The sequence below is a fragment of the Rhincodon typus genome, chromosome 20 (genome assembly GCF_021869965.1).
Source record: "Rhincodon typus isolate 14 chromosome 20, sRhiTyp1.1, whole genome shotgun sequence".
Taxonomy (NCBI): Eukaryota; Metazoa; Chordata; class Chondrichthyes; order Orectolobiformes; family Rhincodontidae; genus Rhincodon; species Rhincodon typus.
The window spans coordinates 6937056-6956080 of record NC_063351.1 but is presented as its reverse complement, the minus strand read 5'-3'; the positions used below and the strand labels follow the sequence as shown (position 1 = coordinate 6956080).

Below are 19025 nucleotides of genomic sequence, written 5' to 3'. Positions count from 1 at the left end.
CGTCAGCCTTCCTGCTCCTCTGATGCTGCTTGGCCTGCTGTGTTCATCCAGCTCTACACTTTGTTATCTCTTCCTTCCTCAATGGATGGGGAACAAATGGCAACATTGTCAAAGTGTGACAATCTCAGCTGGCAATACTGAGCGGTAAAATGGGAAAGAAACAATGTTGTTCAGTCGTACATTACATTGTAAACACGGCCAACGTCAAGTGAAGTCATAGTCTAAACTGCAATGGAGCAGGCATTCAGATGTGCACTTACCACCTCCTTTGTCATCTCTTCAATCATGATGCTATCCCGTGTGTATGGACTCCGGTTCAGCGAGTATGACCTATCCGAACTGAAGGAGCGAAGGCTGTTGTGTTTACAAGTTACCAATCAAGGGGTAGATGATAATCAGGCAGGCAGAGGGGAGGAAAAGAAACTCATTAATGCATGCACTTTCCAGGGGGAGGCAGACGGGCAGAAGGGGGAGGTCATGAAAGGAAACGCACCAACAGCACCCAAAAATCAAACAAACTAAGAGCAACAAAAAGAGAAACTTTTTTTTTGTTATTTCCAGAGATCATTTAAAAGCAGATCAAATGCCAAAATGTCTTTGTTTGGATGAACTCAAACAAAAGGTTGAAATTATGAAAAACGACTGAGCAAAACCTGCTCTTCCCCCACCCCTTGCTCCGACGCTGTGCAGCTATAATACCACCAGTGCTGATCCAAATAAGGCTGATTAAATCCTGACCTTCTGGGGGAGAAAAAAATGATTCCTTCTGCGCCCTCACAGCAGCAGAGGGCTGCACTGCCCAATGAGTCAGTTATGTTCACTCATTGTGCTGCCTAAACAATAAAATGCTACTGCACTTCCTTCCAGCAAAGACAGGTTTTTATTTGCAGCACTCGGCATTTTCAGTATAAGACGACGCTCTTATGTGAATCAGGACAAATGAAAAATATGAACAGTAAATGCTTTTAGATCATTTTAAAATCGTGGATCTTCTTTCTAAGAACTGTCCTCTCGCCACACTCATTCAAACCTGCTGCATAGGGCAACTGAAATCACTACTCAGCCTGTACACTAAACCTTGCAGTGGAAACAATATACTTACATATGTAAGTATATATGTCCATATCGCACCTTCAAAGCAATAAAATGCCTCCCTATAATTCACAGGACTGTAATTAAACACAGTCTGATACCAAGACACAATAAGACAATATTAGTGACTGTGACATAGTTAAGGAGGAGAGTGAGGTAAAAGACAGATGGAGAAGTTTGAGAAATGAGGAGAAAATGGCCTGCTTCCACACTGTAGGGATTCTATTCTATTCAATTCTATTTGATTCCATTCTAAACTCTAGCACAAGAGTTCCAGTTAATTTCGACACAACTGTTGCTCCTTAGTTAGGACTGATTTACTTTGAAAGGACTGGCGATCAGATTTACTCAACACTATTCTACAACCTACACACAGAACGGCTTGAAAAATAAATCATATCGCTAACTTTGTTTTCTTCCCCACTTGCCTACTACCTTACTTTGGGTTGAAGGATTTCTCAAAATTGTTTACACTTTGATCTTTTGCAAATAGAGACTCATCTTATTTAAACAAAAAACAGGGAAAGGTTAAAAATGGTTTTCAGAACAGTAGCCGCCTTTTGGCAAGGAGTGACACAAACTTTGAACTTCTGGTTTTAAAAAGAAGAACCATCCCGACAAATTTAGGTTTCGCTTTTCAGAAGACAATAACCTGATTGGGAACCCTCGGCTAAAAACGGCCTTGGCAGATGCCAATAGTGGTACTGGCATCTTGTGCAGCTTCAGAACAGACTATTCCTGGTCCCGTGTGTACACAAACACACATATGCATAGTTCAGTGCTGATACCGCGTTGGTGAACTGCACAGAAATTGGGCTGAGTTACATAGTAGCCCATCAGTGGATTTGAAGATTGTGGATTCATAGAGGTCTGGGGGCAGCAATGCCTACTACATACCCTTCCACTGCAAAATACAAAGTGGGGTTTTAAAGAAAAAGACATTTTTGTTTCCCGGTAGCCGTGAACATTGTTCACAGCTGATGAATGCACATAATACTCCAATTCTGCAAATAAACATCCTGGTGGCAGCCTATCACTGCAAAGCTCCCAAGTTTTCAAAAGAAGCCCAAATGTAATTAAAACAAACCACCAACTTTTCAGAATTAAAATGAGAATGGGAAGACAAAAAGCAGGGTCCAAAAAGTGCCTTCTGAATCAACATAGTGCCCCTGGAAGATACATACAAAGGCAGACTTAAGAACTAACATACCAGCTGTGAGGCTACAGCAACAGCAAATCAAAACGCTAAGGGCAGGGGAGCAGCCAAGACTTAAACCTGACCAGGTTTGAGAGATAGGGAGCAGCGTTAATAGCATCACACCAGTGCTTTAAAGGATTAACCCCCCTTGCCAGCAGGAAGCAGAACACAGCAGTATTCATTATGTAGGTTGACAGAGTCTATTACAAATCACAAAATCTCCCGTTCCAAAATGTTATTCAAAATCACCAAAGGCACATCATCCCAGAAGAACTTCTGTCAAAATCTGGACCACATAGCCGGGCACACCAGTCACAAAATACTGACCATTAAATAGTTTAACAAGGACTTTAGATCAATTAGATTCATCTGATAAAATTACAAGGAACTCATTCGGTTATGAAAATAGCCACTGGGTAGTTAGTTAATTTTTTTTTTAGAAAGATACTACAGTTCATTTTAATTAGCTCGTGTGCTGAATGACATAGAGATTTGGTCTGGGGGGCAGTGGGTGCAGATTCAGGACAGTGAGAATTGGACAGAGAGAGAAAGTCAATGAATTATTTCAAGCTGCTGCAGACTTGTGCTGCTAAACTCAAGAGGAAGGGCTTTTCCTTTGTTTTTTGCAGATCAGGACACCAGGGTTAATAGACCCAAGGATTAATTGTGAAGAATTCTCATTTTCACTCCTCTCACTTGGAAAAGAGCAGAGGAAGAGGTGAAGAGACTGGCATGTTTCTGGCGATAGAACAGAATTGATTCCTACAAATTCTGGGATTAACCTTTAGCAATGGCCCAAATTGGTCAAAGCTGGTTGAGAACGCAGCACCCATTCACAATGTGTTGGAATCATAGTGCGGAGAATGTTCTGTGCAAATACTGCAAAGGTTACTGGAGTTCAAAAGGACAGGCTTCAAGAAAATGCAGAATGGGGTGAAGAATCTTGGAAGGTGCACAAGAAAGGGTGTGAGATTTACAACAAAAAAAGCAGGAAGTATCAGAAACTGTCATTGAGGATACAAGTCAACTTCATTCCGGTTGAGTCAAAACAAATCAATGAACTAGAAAGTGCAATATGGTTAACAAGATCGGAAGAACGAGGAGTAGGAATGGCCATTCAGCCCATCAAACCTGATCTGCTATTCAAGAAGATCTCGGCGGATCTGATTGTGACCCTCACTCCACTTCCCTGTGCAGCCCCGCATAACCCTTGCCCCCCACACTGATCAAATACCTGTCTAATTCAGCCCTGAACATATTCAATGATCCTGTTTCCACTACTCCCCATTGAAGAGGATTCCAAATGCTAACTGCTCTCAGAGAAGAAACCCCCTCCTCATTTCTATTCAAAATGGGAGACCCTTTATTTTGAAACTTTAGATTTCCCATGAGAGGACACAAGCTCTGACCATCTGCCCTGACCATCAAGCTCTCTACGAATTTGATGTTTCAATCAAGTCAAATGCTTTGAACCTTTCAGCTGCCATCTGTAAGACTCACTGAGCCACCTAATTTGGTGTCTCCAGCAAATTTAGAGAGACGTTATTCTATTTCTTCGAGCAAGACAATAATAACTTTATTAAAAGCTGTGGCCCCAGAGCAGATTGTGGGGGAATTCACTAGCCACAGCCTTCCAAAACTTGAGAACATACTCTCCTCTCCACCAAACCCCTACCTTTTGTCTGCTTTAGGCGTCAATTGAGAGGCTAACATTGGGGAGGACGCCAGAAGAATCCATCAGTTCTCCTTTTTTCCATCTATCCTGGAGAGCTAATGGAGCCTTAGTTTAATATCCCAGTCAAAAGACAACACCTCTCACAGAACTCCCTCAGCACTGCACTGCAGTGTCAGTGTGGATGACGCGCTTAGCCTCTGCACTGGGGACTGAACTGAGAAATTCCTAACCCAGAAAAGGTGAGAGTACTACAACTGAGTCGCAGCTGATGCTAAGGGGCGACTGGAAACTGGCTGAGGTAGAAGAGCAAGCTCAGAGCGGAGTCTTGGATTTAGATTGCACAGCGTGGTTGGAAGTGTACAGAAGTGGGTGGGGTGTGCTGGACTGAGGAAAAACAAACGTGGGTGTCAGCATACTTCCTGAGTCATAGAGGTCTACAGCATGGAAACACGTCCTTTGGCCCAACTGTCCAAGTCGCCCAGTTTTCAAAATTAATCTATGGTCCATATCCCTCCATATCTGTCCCATCCATGTACATATCTAAATGTGTCTTAAATGACAATACTGTAATCGCTTCCAGCACTACCTCTGGCAGCCCATTCCAGACACTCACCACCCACTGTGTGAAAAAAAATTGCCCCTCTGGACCCTGTTGTATTTCTCCCCTCACACCTTAAACCTATGGCCTCTAGTTTTAGATTTCCCTACCACGGGGAAAAGCTGTTCACTATCTATCTTATCCATGCCTCTCATGATTTTATAGGCCTCTATAAGGTCACCCCTCAGTCTCCTACGCTTCAAGGAAAGAAGTCCCAGCCTATCCAACTTCTCCTTATAACTCAAACCTTTCAGTCCAGGCATCTTTTCTGCACTCTTTCTGGTTTAATAATATCCTTTCTATAGTAAGGTGACCAGACCTGCATGCAGTATTCCAAATGTAGCCTCACCAATATTTTGTACAGCTGCAACACGATGTCCCAACTCCTATACTCAGTGCTCTGACCAATGAAAGCAAGCATCCTGTCTACCTGTAACACCATTTTTAAGAAGCTAGGAACCTGTAGCCCTAACATCTTGTATTTATTTAAATTAAACTCCATCTGCCATTCCTCAGCCCACTGGCTCGCTTGATCAAAATCTGCATTTCCAGATAACCATCTTCGCTGTCCACTATACCACCAATCTTGGTGACATCCATAATAGTGGTGGATTGTACTGTCTCTCCCCCCTTCCACTTTTCCATCTACACCTTCATATCAGTAGCTGTCTCTGTTCACATCTTCCACTTTGAAGTGACAAAAACATATGCTGTTACTCTCTTTCCCAGTTGAACAGAGGAAAGAGGATGACCTTTGAGTCTGCACTGCTGTAGAGTGCAATCACGATGGTTATCCCACCTCAACTTCACCTTCCTCCCACTTTCTTGGGTTCCTTAGCATTGAAAAATCAAACAATTTCTGATTTAAATGAGGCACGTCCTGGGTTGCAAACAGGTTCTGTTCCAGAGTCCATTTGCAAGGCAGAACAAAACGCAGGACGATGGAAAGCAGCCATAGGTAAGCACAGGAAACATTCAAATTTTAGGGTCTTAAAAATAACAGCCCTGTATGGGATCATGTTTGCATGTATGAGTGGTCGCAAGTTGGATGTTTGTAAATTGGAGACACACTGTGCACTGACTGGATGAGTATCCACAGCTTTCGGAGACGGAGAATTCCAAAGATCCAAAGCTCCTTCAGGTGAAAATATTTCTCATCTCACTTCTGCCCTAAACAGTCAAACTCTTAGTCTGAGACTGTTAGCCATTGTTCTAGATTTCTCAGCCAGCTGCCCATCTTCCCAGCATTCTCCCTATCAAACCCCTTCAGATTTTTCAACAGGGTCACCCCTTATTCTTTTAAGTTTCAGGGAATGTTAGGGCCTGCAAGGGAACTCCATACTTAGTTTACTGTATTTCTTTGTTCCCCATTCTAATGTCTCTGGTGTCTGCCTGTAAGGGACCCTGCACCCACTTAACTAATCTTTACATACCATAGAAACATTTGCAATCTGTTTTGTCTCATTTGTTTACCTCCACATTCTACTTTCTCTTAGATCTCTTTGTCATGATTTACTGAGTTCTCAAAATCCTCTCGATCTTCCGGTTACAACTCTTTTTGGCAACATTGAAGACTTTTCCTTTAATTGTACACAATCTTTAATGTGCCTTGGAAGTTATGATTGAACCATTTTTTCCTGGGGGACTTTATTCCTTAACAGGCTCACAATTCGTTGCAAATGATGATGGATTGTTAGAGCCTTTACCTGCCATCATAGCATTTCATCTAGTTTCCCAATCTACTTTGGCCAACCCATCCCTCATTTCGATGTTATTTACTTTGTTCAGAGTTCAAACTTGAACTTTGGACTGAACTGGCTTGTTTTCAAATTGAATATTAAATTCTATCATATTGCCATCATTGTTTCCAAGATATTATTTTACTATATGGCTATTTGTAAGCATTTGAATAAATTGTCATCGTCCCAGATAAGTGCACTATCTTCGCTGGAGTTCCATGCTGGAACCCTTCCGATTAGTCTTCCTCCTGACTACAAATGGCATCCCATGTGACTGAGACAAAGGTAAACTTTCTGTCTCGAGCTGCCAGCAGCTTTTGACATATTTAATCACACCATCCTGTTCAAAGACCTTGCCGTTGTCATCAAACTGGGTGGAAACTTCATTCACTTGGTTCCATTATCATCTCTCTGATCAAAGCCAGAGAGTCATTTGTGATGTCTTTTCCTCCTGCCCCGTACTCTTAACCCTGATATCAAAGATCAATGCTCTGGCTCTCCTTATTTCTCACCTACAAGCTGTCTCTTGGTGATGTTATCCAAACACAAGGTTAGTTATCATATATACGTGATCCCTCCTTATCACTTCTCACAATTCCCCTACTGTTGGTGGATTATCAGACTGCTATTACCACATCCAGTACCAGATGAGCAGAAGTTTCCTCCAATTAAACATTGCAAAGAACGAAGCCGAAATTTTCAGTTCCTGCTCCAAACTCTGTTCTGTAGCTGTCAACTCCATTCCGCTCCATGGCAAGTGTCTGACGTAAAACCCTACTGCTTGCAACCTCAATGTCATGTCTGACTCAGAGTTGGGTTACTGGTCATATATTCGTGTCATTATTAAAACCATCTATTCCAATCTTTGTAACATGGCCCAATCCCATCCCTGCCTCAGCTATTTGGCTGTGAAAATCCTTGTTCATTCTTGAGGCATGGCTTATCCAACGTCATCCAGGCTGGTCTCCAGTATTCTACTCTGTTCGACCCTTTGCTAATTTGCAAGGTCTGCTGCCTTCGTTTTAATTTGCAAATAGTCCTGTTCCACAATCACCCTCATGCCCGTTAGCCTGTACTGGCTCTAGGTCAATACCACTTTGACTTTAAAATTCCCACTTTTGATTACACATTCCCTGTCTTGGTTCTTCCCTGTCTCTGTAATTTCTCCAGCTCCACAATTCTCTGAGAAATCTGTACTCATTTAATTCCGGCTTCTTGAGCAGCCCTGGTTTTAAACACTCCATCATTGGCTGGTGTGCCCTTAATTACCTTGGAGCTAAGCTCTGGAATCTCCTCCCTAAACCTCTCTAATATAACACAGTATGGAGCTGGGGGAAGACAGCAGGCCAGGCAGCATCAGAGAAGTAGGAAAGTTGACGTTTCAGGTCAGAACCCTTCTTCTGAAGAAGGGTCTTGACCCGAAACGTCAGCTTTCCTGCTCCTCTGAAGGTGCCTGGCCTGCTGTGTTCCTCCAGCTCCACACTGTGTTATTTCAGACTCCAGCATCAGCAGTTCTTACTATCTCTCCCTAAACATCTCTGCTTTGCTTGCTTCCTTTAACACACTCCTCAATACCTACCTCTGCAATTAAGCTATTTGATCTAATAGCTTTTAACATGGTTTTGTGTAAAACTGTGCTTCATAATGTTCCTGTGCAATGTCTTGGGATTTTTAAATGAAAAGTGCTATTTAAGTTGTTGGTATTAGTTAGCTGGTCTCATCGCACAATGTTTCCATGCTGGTTTCTCAAAACACTGATCTCGTACGCTACATTGAGTGCATTCCCTCAACTCTCCCTCCATGGAATTCCTGCAAATTTGCTTTTGTTTAGTCTATAAGAGGGATTAAAGACCCTGATAATTGCAGAATATTTTTCTAATCACCCCATTCAGAGATGTTATTACACACCTCCTGCAACAGGTAGGATTTGAACACAGGGCTTTGTTTCCTACACCTTTAATTTCCTGATTTATGTTCTGTCAAACACTGCAAGTACTCTGAACAGGGTAGTAACTATTCTGACCTGCATTTTCTGCTCTTTGTTATTTCTTAGCTCCATGCAAATCAATTCTACTTCTTCACTTTCTGAGTCACTCTCTCTTCTCTCTTGTCCTTCTCCTGTCCTTTACCATCAGGACTACTGTCCCTAATTTTTCACTTTTTCTACCTCTTCTCAAAAATCAAGCAGTTCCAAAATACTTAACTCCTAACCTTGCAGTCACTTTGTAAACACATCACAGTCATAGTTATTAAATCAAACCAATTACTTTTACTTGCTACAAATTCAACTATTGTTGCTAAGTGTTTGCACATTTAGATACAGGTCCTTCAGCTTTAACAGTTTTCTCTTTCCAACATCTCACCTCAATGGCTAATGTCCTTTTATCTCTTGTCAGCTCTCTGGTCCTTCCAAACACTGTCCTTATTTTTACTCAACTTCACTGGTGCCTTGATATTTCTTTAACTCCCCTCTCAGCCTCACAACTCCTTATTGGTTTATTGCCAATGTTAGCTGTTCTAGTTATTTGTTTCATCAGGATTTTAGTCCCAGCCAGTTTGAGAGGATTCAGTTCTGACAGGATCAATCACTCATTCCTTAATTGAATTGAATCACCCACCTCCATTCCAATCTTTCTCCATTTGGAATCAGCAAGCAAATTCTCCTTTAGTTGGAGTCATTCCCAGTGCAAAGTAAGATGGTTCGTGTTAGCAACAGAAAAGTTCCCTAGCATCTAGATTGCGAGGAGAGGTTTCAGAATGTTGGGTCAACACTATGGACAAGAGGACACCATATTGTAGCAATTGTAATAAGGTCAGCCAGCTGGTCCTTACAGAGTATGAGTTCCCTGGTTAGGCCTGTTAATCTGGTCTAATCAGGGAGGCCTGGCTGACAGGTATAAACAGGAATATCAGAGGTTCTGTTCACTGAGAGAGTTGGGTCAGTGTCAAGGACACTGTATATGTAAATAAAGGGGGGCTTACCAACGGGATACAAGCCTCTGTGGTGTTATATCACATGTCACGCATAATTGTAGTTTTTGAGACTATAAAGAGGTTGATCAAGGCAAACTGGAATCAAGGGCGAGAGGTTCATTTACCAAGAGGTAAATTAAAAATTAAATTAGGATCAAGAATGGAAATAGATCTGTCAAGAAATTAGACAAGACCATTGAAGCAAATACCATGTGGACATCTCCAAGAGGCAACTGAATATATTCATGGACAGAGAATTCAGGAGTATGCCAAATGGGAAGTCATTTGGACTCAGATTGAAAGGAAATGTTGTCTAATTGTCAAATCTTGTATATTAAAACATTTAGAGCCTTTTTATCAGAGCGATGGGGGATACCTGCAGAAGCACTAAATGTAGGTGGTGAAAGCTGATGCAGTGAAAGAGATGACCAAAAATGATATAGATAACAGGTGAATGCTATTGGACAGTGTATGAGATGGTCACAGTGACTAGAAAGCAGGCACACTGGACTGTCCAATAATTTCATACACCAAGTCTCCCTCGTCATGCGTTTAAAGTATCACTCGTCAGCATTAGACAGAGTTGCCCTGTGTCAACAGTGAAGCGACCGAGGAGCAGTTTGGATTCATTCATTGGAAATGGTCCAACTGACACTGAGCTTGTGCTCAGGACACTCATGCAAACATGTGAAAATCAACAGGTCTGCTGATGGACTAACTGCTCAATGTGAAGACACTTCTCAACTTTGGTGTCCACAAGCATGATCTAAAGCTCAGAAAAGAGCAGTACAGAAATGTTTTAGCAGGCGTCGGAATTGACCATGGGCATACAAATCATTTTCAGTTTGAGGATGGAGTCAGGCAGGGGCGCCTCTGTCACCACGTTGCTTAACACTGTCAAAGGCAATCAGGATGGTGGTTACCAGGGAGACGAGGCCACGTCATCGGAGGTGGCAATATGTAGAATGTACAAGGTGGTGGTGAGCTGCCTTCTTGAACCACTGCAGCACATGCTGTAAGCTGACCCACAATGCCTTTAGGGAGGGAATTCCAGGAATGTGACCCAGCGACAGTGAAGGAACAGCGATACATTTCCACATCGGGATTGTGAGTGGCTTGGAAGCGAATTCGCAGTTGATGGTGTTCCCATGGATTGGCTAGCCCTGTCCTTCTGCACAGTAGCGATCATGGGTTTGGAAGGTGCTGTCTAAGGAACCTTGGTGAACTTCTCCTGTGCATCTTGGAGATGGTACACCCTGCTGCCACTAACCATTGGTGGTAGAGGGATTGAATGCGGTGCCAATCAAGCAGGCTGCTTCTTGAGTGTTGTTGGAGTTGCACCCAGACGGGCACGTTGGCAACATTCCATCATATTCCTGACTTACACTTTTTAGGTGGTGGATGGATTCTGGAGAGTCAGAAGGTGAGTTACTTGTTACAGTATCCTTTGTCTCTGACCTGCTCTTCTAGCCACTGTATTTAAAAAGCTGTTCCAGCAAAGTTTCTGGTCAAAGGTAATGCCCCAGGATGTTGACACTGAATGTCCAAGGGCAATGGTTCAATTCTTCCTTGTTGGTGATGGCCAATACTTGGCACTCATGTAGCGCGAACTGTTACTTGTCACTTGTCAGCCAAGCCTGGATATTGCACAGATCTTGCTGCACTTGAACAGGGACTGTTTCAGTATCTGAGGAGTGGCAAATGGAGCTGAACATTATGCAATCATCAGCAAAGATCCCCACTTCTGACCTTATGACGGAGGGAGGGTCATTGTTGAAGCAGCTGAAGATGGCTTTTTTAATTCATTCACGGGATGAGGGTGTCGCTGGCCAGGCAGCATTTATTGCCCATTCCTAATTGCCCACAGGGCAGTTAAGAATCAACCACATCACTATGGGTCTGGAGTCTCATGTAGGCCAGACCAGGTGAGGATGACAGTTTCCTTCCCTAAAGAACATTAGAGAAGCAGATGGGTTTTTCCCAACAATTGACAATGCATTCACGGTCATCATTAGACTCTTAATTCCAGATATTTATTGAATTCAAATTCCACCATCTGCTGTGGCGGAATTCGAACCTGGGTCCCCAGAACATTATCTAGGTCTCTGGTTTAACAGTCCAGCGATAATACCATCGCTGGGCTTAGGATACCAGGATGGTTGGACAGAAAAACAAATGATCAGGTTAGAACAAGAGTAGAAGCTCAAAAGTCAAAAGGATTGCTAAATTGCGTGAAGAGAAAGATAACCTAAGAGGCTTGCCCTCGCAACAAGTGAGGGAGAAATTGAGGGTAAAAACAGCTGAGGAAGAGGAGTTGAATGAATGAAGAACACTGAGATGAGGCCTAAAGGAGGCTTGAAGAAAACCAAGGAAGAAACCAAGGAAGATGGCCCAACTGAGCCTTCAGGAATAACAAAAAAGGATTAGAGAATGCTTTTGAGGCAAAGACACATACTCGATGACCTCAAAAGTACCATGCAAGTGATAGCAGTTGTCACAAGAAGACGGTCTGCAATAAGCCTAATGGGTAAAAGTCGATACAGTAGCCTTTTAAAATATATCAGTAACCGTGGAAGTGTTAAGGTGGGAATTAACAGGATACCAATGAAACCAGAAACGGATTTGACGTGGTTAGCTAGACAAGCTTGGAATGGTTCATTTGATGCAGAATACTGCTTTAGGGTGTCACCCCACTTCAATGAATTTTGATTCACTACATCACATGGCATTGTCAGTAAGGAGTGCTCCAGAGTGGAGGGCTACTGTCAGCTAAAACCTATGAACTTAATAACATTTTGTGAAAAGGCAATATTATGTTTATCAAATGCACTGAATCTATCAATGCCTTGAGGGTATATTCTCATTAATTGTGTAAGTTATAAGAACATTTTGGATTCCTTTGTTTTTTGAATCTTGGGGATTTTTCTCCCTTGAGCAAGCAGCACATATTACCTGTGGGCAGTCTGGAATTCAGGCAGCACTTTGCTTGTTGACATCCAAATCAGCTAATTAAAATGAAGATGTTGTTAGCAAATACATGACTATGGTGGATGAATACTGAAGGTTTGGCCAATCTGTGATCATCACCCAGTGGATATCTGGCAACGAATGCTCCCATTTGTAGCATGCAAATTCCAAAGGCTCAAATCAGGAGCATCTAGTTTGATCACGGGTGCCATCATTTCGCTCAGCATTACTTAAGATCATAAAATTACCACAGACCCAACAACAAGACAAAGCTGAAGTCCCTCACTCTGACTAACGTGGTCCATTCAAAAAGTTAAATCAATAAACATGGTTGATTCCTTCAAGCAGTGAATACTACCACCTCTAGTGTGTATATTAACTCACATCCTGGGGAAGTCTACATTGCACAATTCGACCAAATTTCACATTAAGGGAAAGAGACAGCTTTGGTTTCAAGTACTCACACGCCAAGCCAATGCATGACTTAAGAGAATCACCCTACAAGGTTAACTTGGCAACAGCATGATAGAGCAAGGGGAGGCTTGCTAACTATTTGGGCAAATTCTAAAACCTAAACACGCAACACATCACTACCAACTGGAACAGGAACAGGCATGGCCACTGAAGAAGTAAAAGCTTCATATTATCTTACCTGATTTTAGGACTTTTTTTTAAACAAATTGTGGAGAAAGAAAAGGAAACAGGAGAAAATAGAAGTGATTAAAGAAGCAGAAGAAGCAGAAACAAGTAATAAATATAGTGCTGTGGTCCAAGATCTACGGTTTCCTTTTTAATCTACAATGGCCCACAGAATACTAAACATGCTATCTTTAAATGGTTAACATTGGGAAACATCTCACTAAAGACTGAGGCAGCAATAATCTGTGCATTCTTAAAAGTACAAAACACTCATTAGTGCGACGCCAGTAAATAAGTTTGTTTAGTCACAAACAGACTCTTAAGCCAATAATCTGGAGTTCTTGGTTGGTTCGCTGAGCTGAACAGTTTTCATGCAAACATTTCGTCTCCCTTCTAGATGACATTGTCAGTGCTGTGTAGCCTCCGTTGATGCGCTGTTGTTCTGTCCCATTCTGAACTAATAGGGTCCGGTCTGTCATGGTGATCTTGTTTCCGGTTTTGTACCGTAGTGGTACATCAATGGGGTCTATTTCAACATGTTTATTAATTGCATTGGTGGTTGGAAACCAGGCCTCCAGGAATTCTCGTGCTCGTCTTTGTCTCGCTTGTCCTAGTACGGTAACTTTGTCCCAGTTAAATTGCTGTCCTTCTATGTTGGAGTGTATTGAAATGAGGGAGAGTTGGTCGTCCTGTTTTTATGCACACAGGGAGAACACACAAACCAACAGCCACACTTTGCCAGTTACACTCAAAGATGAAAGACCCCATACCCACAATGAGCAGGACAAATGTGATATATAAAATACCATGCAGCAACTGCGAGAAACTCGACAATAGGACAGACGGGCAGGAAACTCACCACCGGGATACATGAACACCAACTCACAGCAAAACAGCACAACCAATTCTCCCTCGTTTCAATACACTCCAACATAGAAGGACATCAAATAGACTGGGACAAAGTTACAGTACTAGGGCAAGTGAGACAAAGACAAGCATGAGAATTCCTGGAGGCCTGGTTTTCAACCACCGATGCAATTAACAAACATGTTGAAATAGACCCCATTGACGTACCACTACGGTACAAAACTGGAAACAAACTGCCCACCATGACAGACCGGACCATATAAATTCAGAGTGGGACAGAAAAACAGTGCTTCAACGGAGGCTACACAGCACTGACAATGTCATCTAGAAGGGAGACAAAACGTTTGCATGAATACCAGTCAGCTCAGCGAACCAACCAACAACTCCAACTGCAACCAGGTTAAAACAATAATCTATTAACAATAATCCACAAGATGTACAATACAATATTTCATATTGCAATTTCATTTAAAGACAAAATACATTACTTGCAGAAAACAAACATTCTTTTAATGAACAAATTAGGCTATGAAATATGAAGTCTTACCAAATTCACTATATTCGTTACAGCGTTGATGTGTCTAGGCTGAGAGAGTGTCTTTCAATGTGAATCTGATGACCCACACACTGGATTATTACCCCTGTATCTTCCAACCAACTTGGGTCTTGAGTATGTTGCAAACATGGCTCACCGATTCTCAATCCCATTTACTGGGGCTGGGACATAAACTCCCAGTGGTTAACCCTTCTTGAGATTAATTTTGATCCATCAGTTTCCACTTTCTTTTTTAAGGATTGGCACAATATAATCAAGGGGGAGAGGCGATCAACAGGAGCAGGGAGTTAGGGTAACACCGTGTATATATGGTGCAGATTTACTGCAAATACAGCCATCAGAAAGTCCGAATATTGGAATGTCAGGAATTTAAGATTAACCCCCCGGCCACTGTGTATTTTATAGCAAAGAGTCTCTGTTGTGAAAAATCAAAGTCAAATTGGGCTGAAGCAACAATTGGTGTCCAAGACAATTTTACTTTACACAAGAGTTTTATTTATAACTTACTTATTTGAATACGAGGCTCAAAATCAATATGGGGATATGAGGAAATGTGTAACTCTATATTGCTCCCTGTCATGGGGAAATGTAGCTGGGTATGGGGAAAGGGAGGAGCAGCAAAGTATGCCTAACTATTGCACATGCTACACGTTGAGGATATTTTGAGCTGAAAGGTTAATTTGTTTAAAAGAAAATTGCTGACTGGTAAATGGCAGCTGATTGGAAAATCTCAGCCAAAGCTCAACAGTAACCTGAACATTTCGCCATTTCATAGAATCCCTACAGTGTGGAAGCAGGGCATTTGGCCCATCAAGTCCACACCAACCCTCCGAAGAGCTTTGCACCCAGACCCACCCCGTACCCTATTCCTGTAACTGTGCATTTCCCCACGGCTAACCCACTTAGACTGCACATCCCTGAACATAATGGGTGATTTAGCCTGGCCAATCTACCCTAACCCGCACGTCTTTGGTCCGAGAGGGGAAACTGGAGAAAACCCACATAGACGTGGGAAGAACGTGCAAACACTATACAGACAGTTGCCTGAGGATGGAATCAAACCTAGGTCCCTGGCGCTCTGAGGCAACAGTACTAATCACTGAGCCATCCAACTTGGTGTGTTACTCAGAAAGGATTGTGTAAAAATAGGGAGCGATCAGAATAAAGCACATATGTGATCATTGCAGTTGTTCTATTTGGTGGAGGTGTCGACACTTACAGGCAGAACCAGCTTAATGTACACATAAAAAGCATTAGAGGTCAGGGAAAAGGACTCGATGGTGCTGGTTTAATTGGGTTAAATATTAAAAATGGAGGTCTCGTGTGTTGAAAAGAAAATCCACTAGGCACATTACAAGTTTTGCCTGAGAAGCAATTAGACACGCAGCAACATAAGTGCAGAAATGGCTGGAAAACTAAAGACGCTTTCAAAGCTCCAAGGAGTAGGACAGGTACAAAACAAACTGCCTGGGCTCCACGTCATTTTGTAAACAGGAGACTTTTTTTTCCCACAGCGGCTCAATTTTTTTGAATGTATCATCCCCAGACACACACATGAAAAAAAGGACAATCAGGTTACAGGAGAACAGGGCAATTCCAGGGTTAAAATATCAGCTCAGCACATGTTTTATTTGACGCACAGATTTATCAAAGTAATTAGCTATGCCTCAAGAGAGCTTAACAGCTCATTCATTCAGAGCTTGTTTTGGTCTCCCTGGGAGGTTTAAGGTACGATTGCAAAGCGATAGTCAGGGGAAAAGGCAGTCACAAGACCACACAGATCTTTCTGTCAGCTGTTTACTCAGGAGAAGGGAAGACAATGGCACATGGCATTAGTCAGCGGTCAACAGGAGAATGAACAGTGATCATCCGTGATTAGAATCTAGAATACTTCCATTCCTGTAACAGGCAAGCCAAAAATCACTTTTCTGATTCCCAACGGTCACTTCAGATTATGCCACTTGCCGCTCCTACAAACTTCTTGAATGAAGCACAGATTGTGACTCAAAAATTCAGTCAGTGAGAGTGCGCAAATCTTCAATTTTAATCCCTTTGAACCCACTCGCAGAGTGCCCTGAAGTCAGCTGTGTTTCAGTCAGCTGAAAGTTAGAGCTTGCTTGCATTAATTACTGAGAGTCCAGAACATGGAGGAGGGGGCAGGCAGACATTCTAAACTCGGGCCAGGCCATTCAAGGGTGATATCACTTCTTCACAAAAAGGGGATTGTATGTTAAATTTATATTATCATGAAAAGACCAATTCTGAACTTATATTTCTTCATTTATCTAATTTATTACCATGAACTTTTGAAGGTCCATAATGCTGGACTTCTTATTTCTTTATTTTTCTAATTTGTTTCCCTAAGTATTTGTACGCAGGAATCTATAGCTGGGTGCCTTTGAACCTAAGATGGTGCTGTAAGTAGCAACTTGTAAACTTTTGAATACGTGTGACAATAAAGCTCATACAATTCAATTTTGGAATGATCTCCACCAAAAAGGAAGTGAAAAATACATTGATCGATTTTTGTTAGACTTCAAAATATGAGGAATTATAGAACCAGGGCAAAGATAAATGGAGTGAATATGCTGATGGGCCATGTATGACAGAATGGTGCAACTAACGCGAGGGGCTGAATGGCCTACTCCTGTTCTTGTATTCCTTAGTCCTAACTCATAATGTCCTAACTCATTAAGCAGCGCATTAAAGGGAAGAAGGATCCCGACCTGAAACGTCAGCTTTCCTGCTCCTCTGATGCTGCCTGGCCTGCTGTGCTCCTCCAGCTCCACACTGTGTTATCTCTGACTCCAGCATCAGCAGTTCTTACTATCTCTTATTAAAGGGATGCGTTTTGTTTTGGAAAACATTTTGCACTTAAGCCTGAAACATTTCAATCTGGATTTGATTCTTCATGTATAAACTGGCATGTTGTTGAGTAAACAGTGTGCTGCTATTTTTAATCTTCTCTGTATTCCACAGACACTGTAAATACATTGCAACTGCAGCCTCATTTTAAGTTGTAAGTTACGTAAACAAATGGTTGCTTTTTTTTTGGAAAAGAATAAACAGGTATCTTGGGGTCAGAAAACATGCAAATTAACCTTTCAGCTCCTTAGAACATGTATGTTGTGTGGGAAGAAATAAATTGCAATCACAAACAGTGAATGACAGGGTAGCATCCAAATTCTGTCGGGCTTTGTGGATAAACAGTCGGGTCTGAATGAGGCCAAATTGTGAGTCTTTGAGTCTGAACAGAAACTGGGATGTATCATAGTCAGTGGTTTAAAGGTAGTGACTGCTGGAAACTGTTTAATGTTCCTACTGTTAGAATTAATATTGTGCAGTTTTAATGTCGATTTTGAAACAGTCTCCATGTGTGACTGAATGAGATATGAGAAAAGAAATGCCCATGAGTGTTTATTTACAGCTGTTGATTGAAGAAAACACTGAGTCAACATCAAGCTTAATTGCAGGTATCCGAAAGCATATTTCTGTGCAGTGTGTTATGTCCAAGTCTGTCTAGTGCAGAACAGTTTGGAAACTGAAATCAGTATCCCATCCCGAAACAGGCCTGTTTTTACCCTGATGTGACCTATTAATGAAGATATTCAGTTACACTGCAATTATCCTTATTGATAGACCCACATCAGCCTGTGGAAATAATGTGCACTTTCGCCAAACACAAACTTCTTGAAAGCAATTTGGAACGAGTGACAAACAGAGAGCTTGACAGAGACTCCCACAAACATGTCAAAAAGACAAACATCAAAAATGAGACTTCCTAACCAGATAGACGAATTGATATTACAAAAAAGGACGGGGGATACTAAGCATGCCCGACAATATAATAACATGAAACAGAATAAACTTCATTACCTTGCTGAGCGAGCTCCCAAGCTAAAACCCATATAACTCATGTTTCCTTCCACAGGCAACGAATCATCTCCCAATTCTTTCAGATCCTGTGGGCCGAGGTACTTATCTGTATCGCCAGTCATTGCATCATCACCTGGGAACAAGCACATCAACAGATAAATCATAAAACAAGTCTCATAAATGTCACAGCAATATGTAAACCCAGTGCACCTGTATCACAGCGACACGCAAACCCCGTGCTCCTATATCACAGTGACCTGTAAACCCAGTGCTCCTGTATCACAGTGACCTGTAAACCCAGTGCTCCTGTATCACAGCGACACGTAAACCCAGTGCTCGCGTATCACAGCGACACGTAAACTCAGTGCTCCTGTAACACAGTGACCTGTAAACCCAGCGCTACTGTATCACAGCGACACGTAAACCCCGTGCTCCTGTATCACAGTGACCTGTAAACCCAGTGCTACTGTATCACAGTGACACGTAAACCCAGTGCTCCTGTATCACAGTGACACGTAAACCCAGTGCTCCTGTATCACAGTGACCTGTAAACCCAGTGCTCCTGTATCACAGTGACCTGTGAACTCAGTGCTCCTGTATCACAGAGACACATAAGGCAGGTGCACCTGTATCACAGTGATACATAAACCCAGTGCTCCTGTATCACAGTGACATGTAAACCCAGTGCTCCTGTATCACAGCGACACGTAAACCCAGTGCTCCTGTATCACAGTGACAGGAAAACCCAGTGCTCCTGTATCACAGTGACACGTAAACCCAGTGCTCCTGTATCACAGCGACACGTAAACCCAGTGCTCCTGTATCACAGTGACACGTAAACCCAG

General features: G+C 42.3%; 1 protein-coding gene across 1 annotated transcript in view; it reads right to left on the bottom strand.

Moving 5' to 3' along the window:
• ank3b (ankyrin 3b) overlaps positions 1–19025 on the bottom strand; it is a 345654-nt gene that overhangs the window by 71587 nt on the left and 255042 nt on the right. The window contains 3 exon segments of the mRNA XM_048609156.1: positions 261–354; positions 12895–12906; positions 18181–18313. Of these exon segments, the coding sequence (XP_048465113.1) occupies positions 261–354; positions 12895–12906; positions 18181–18313 (239 nt within the window).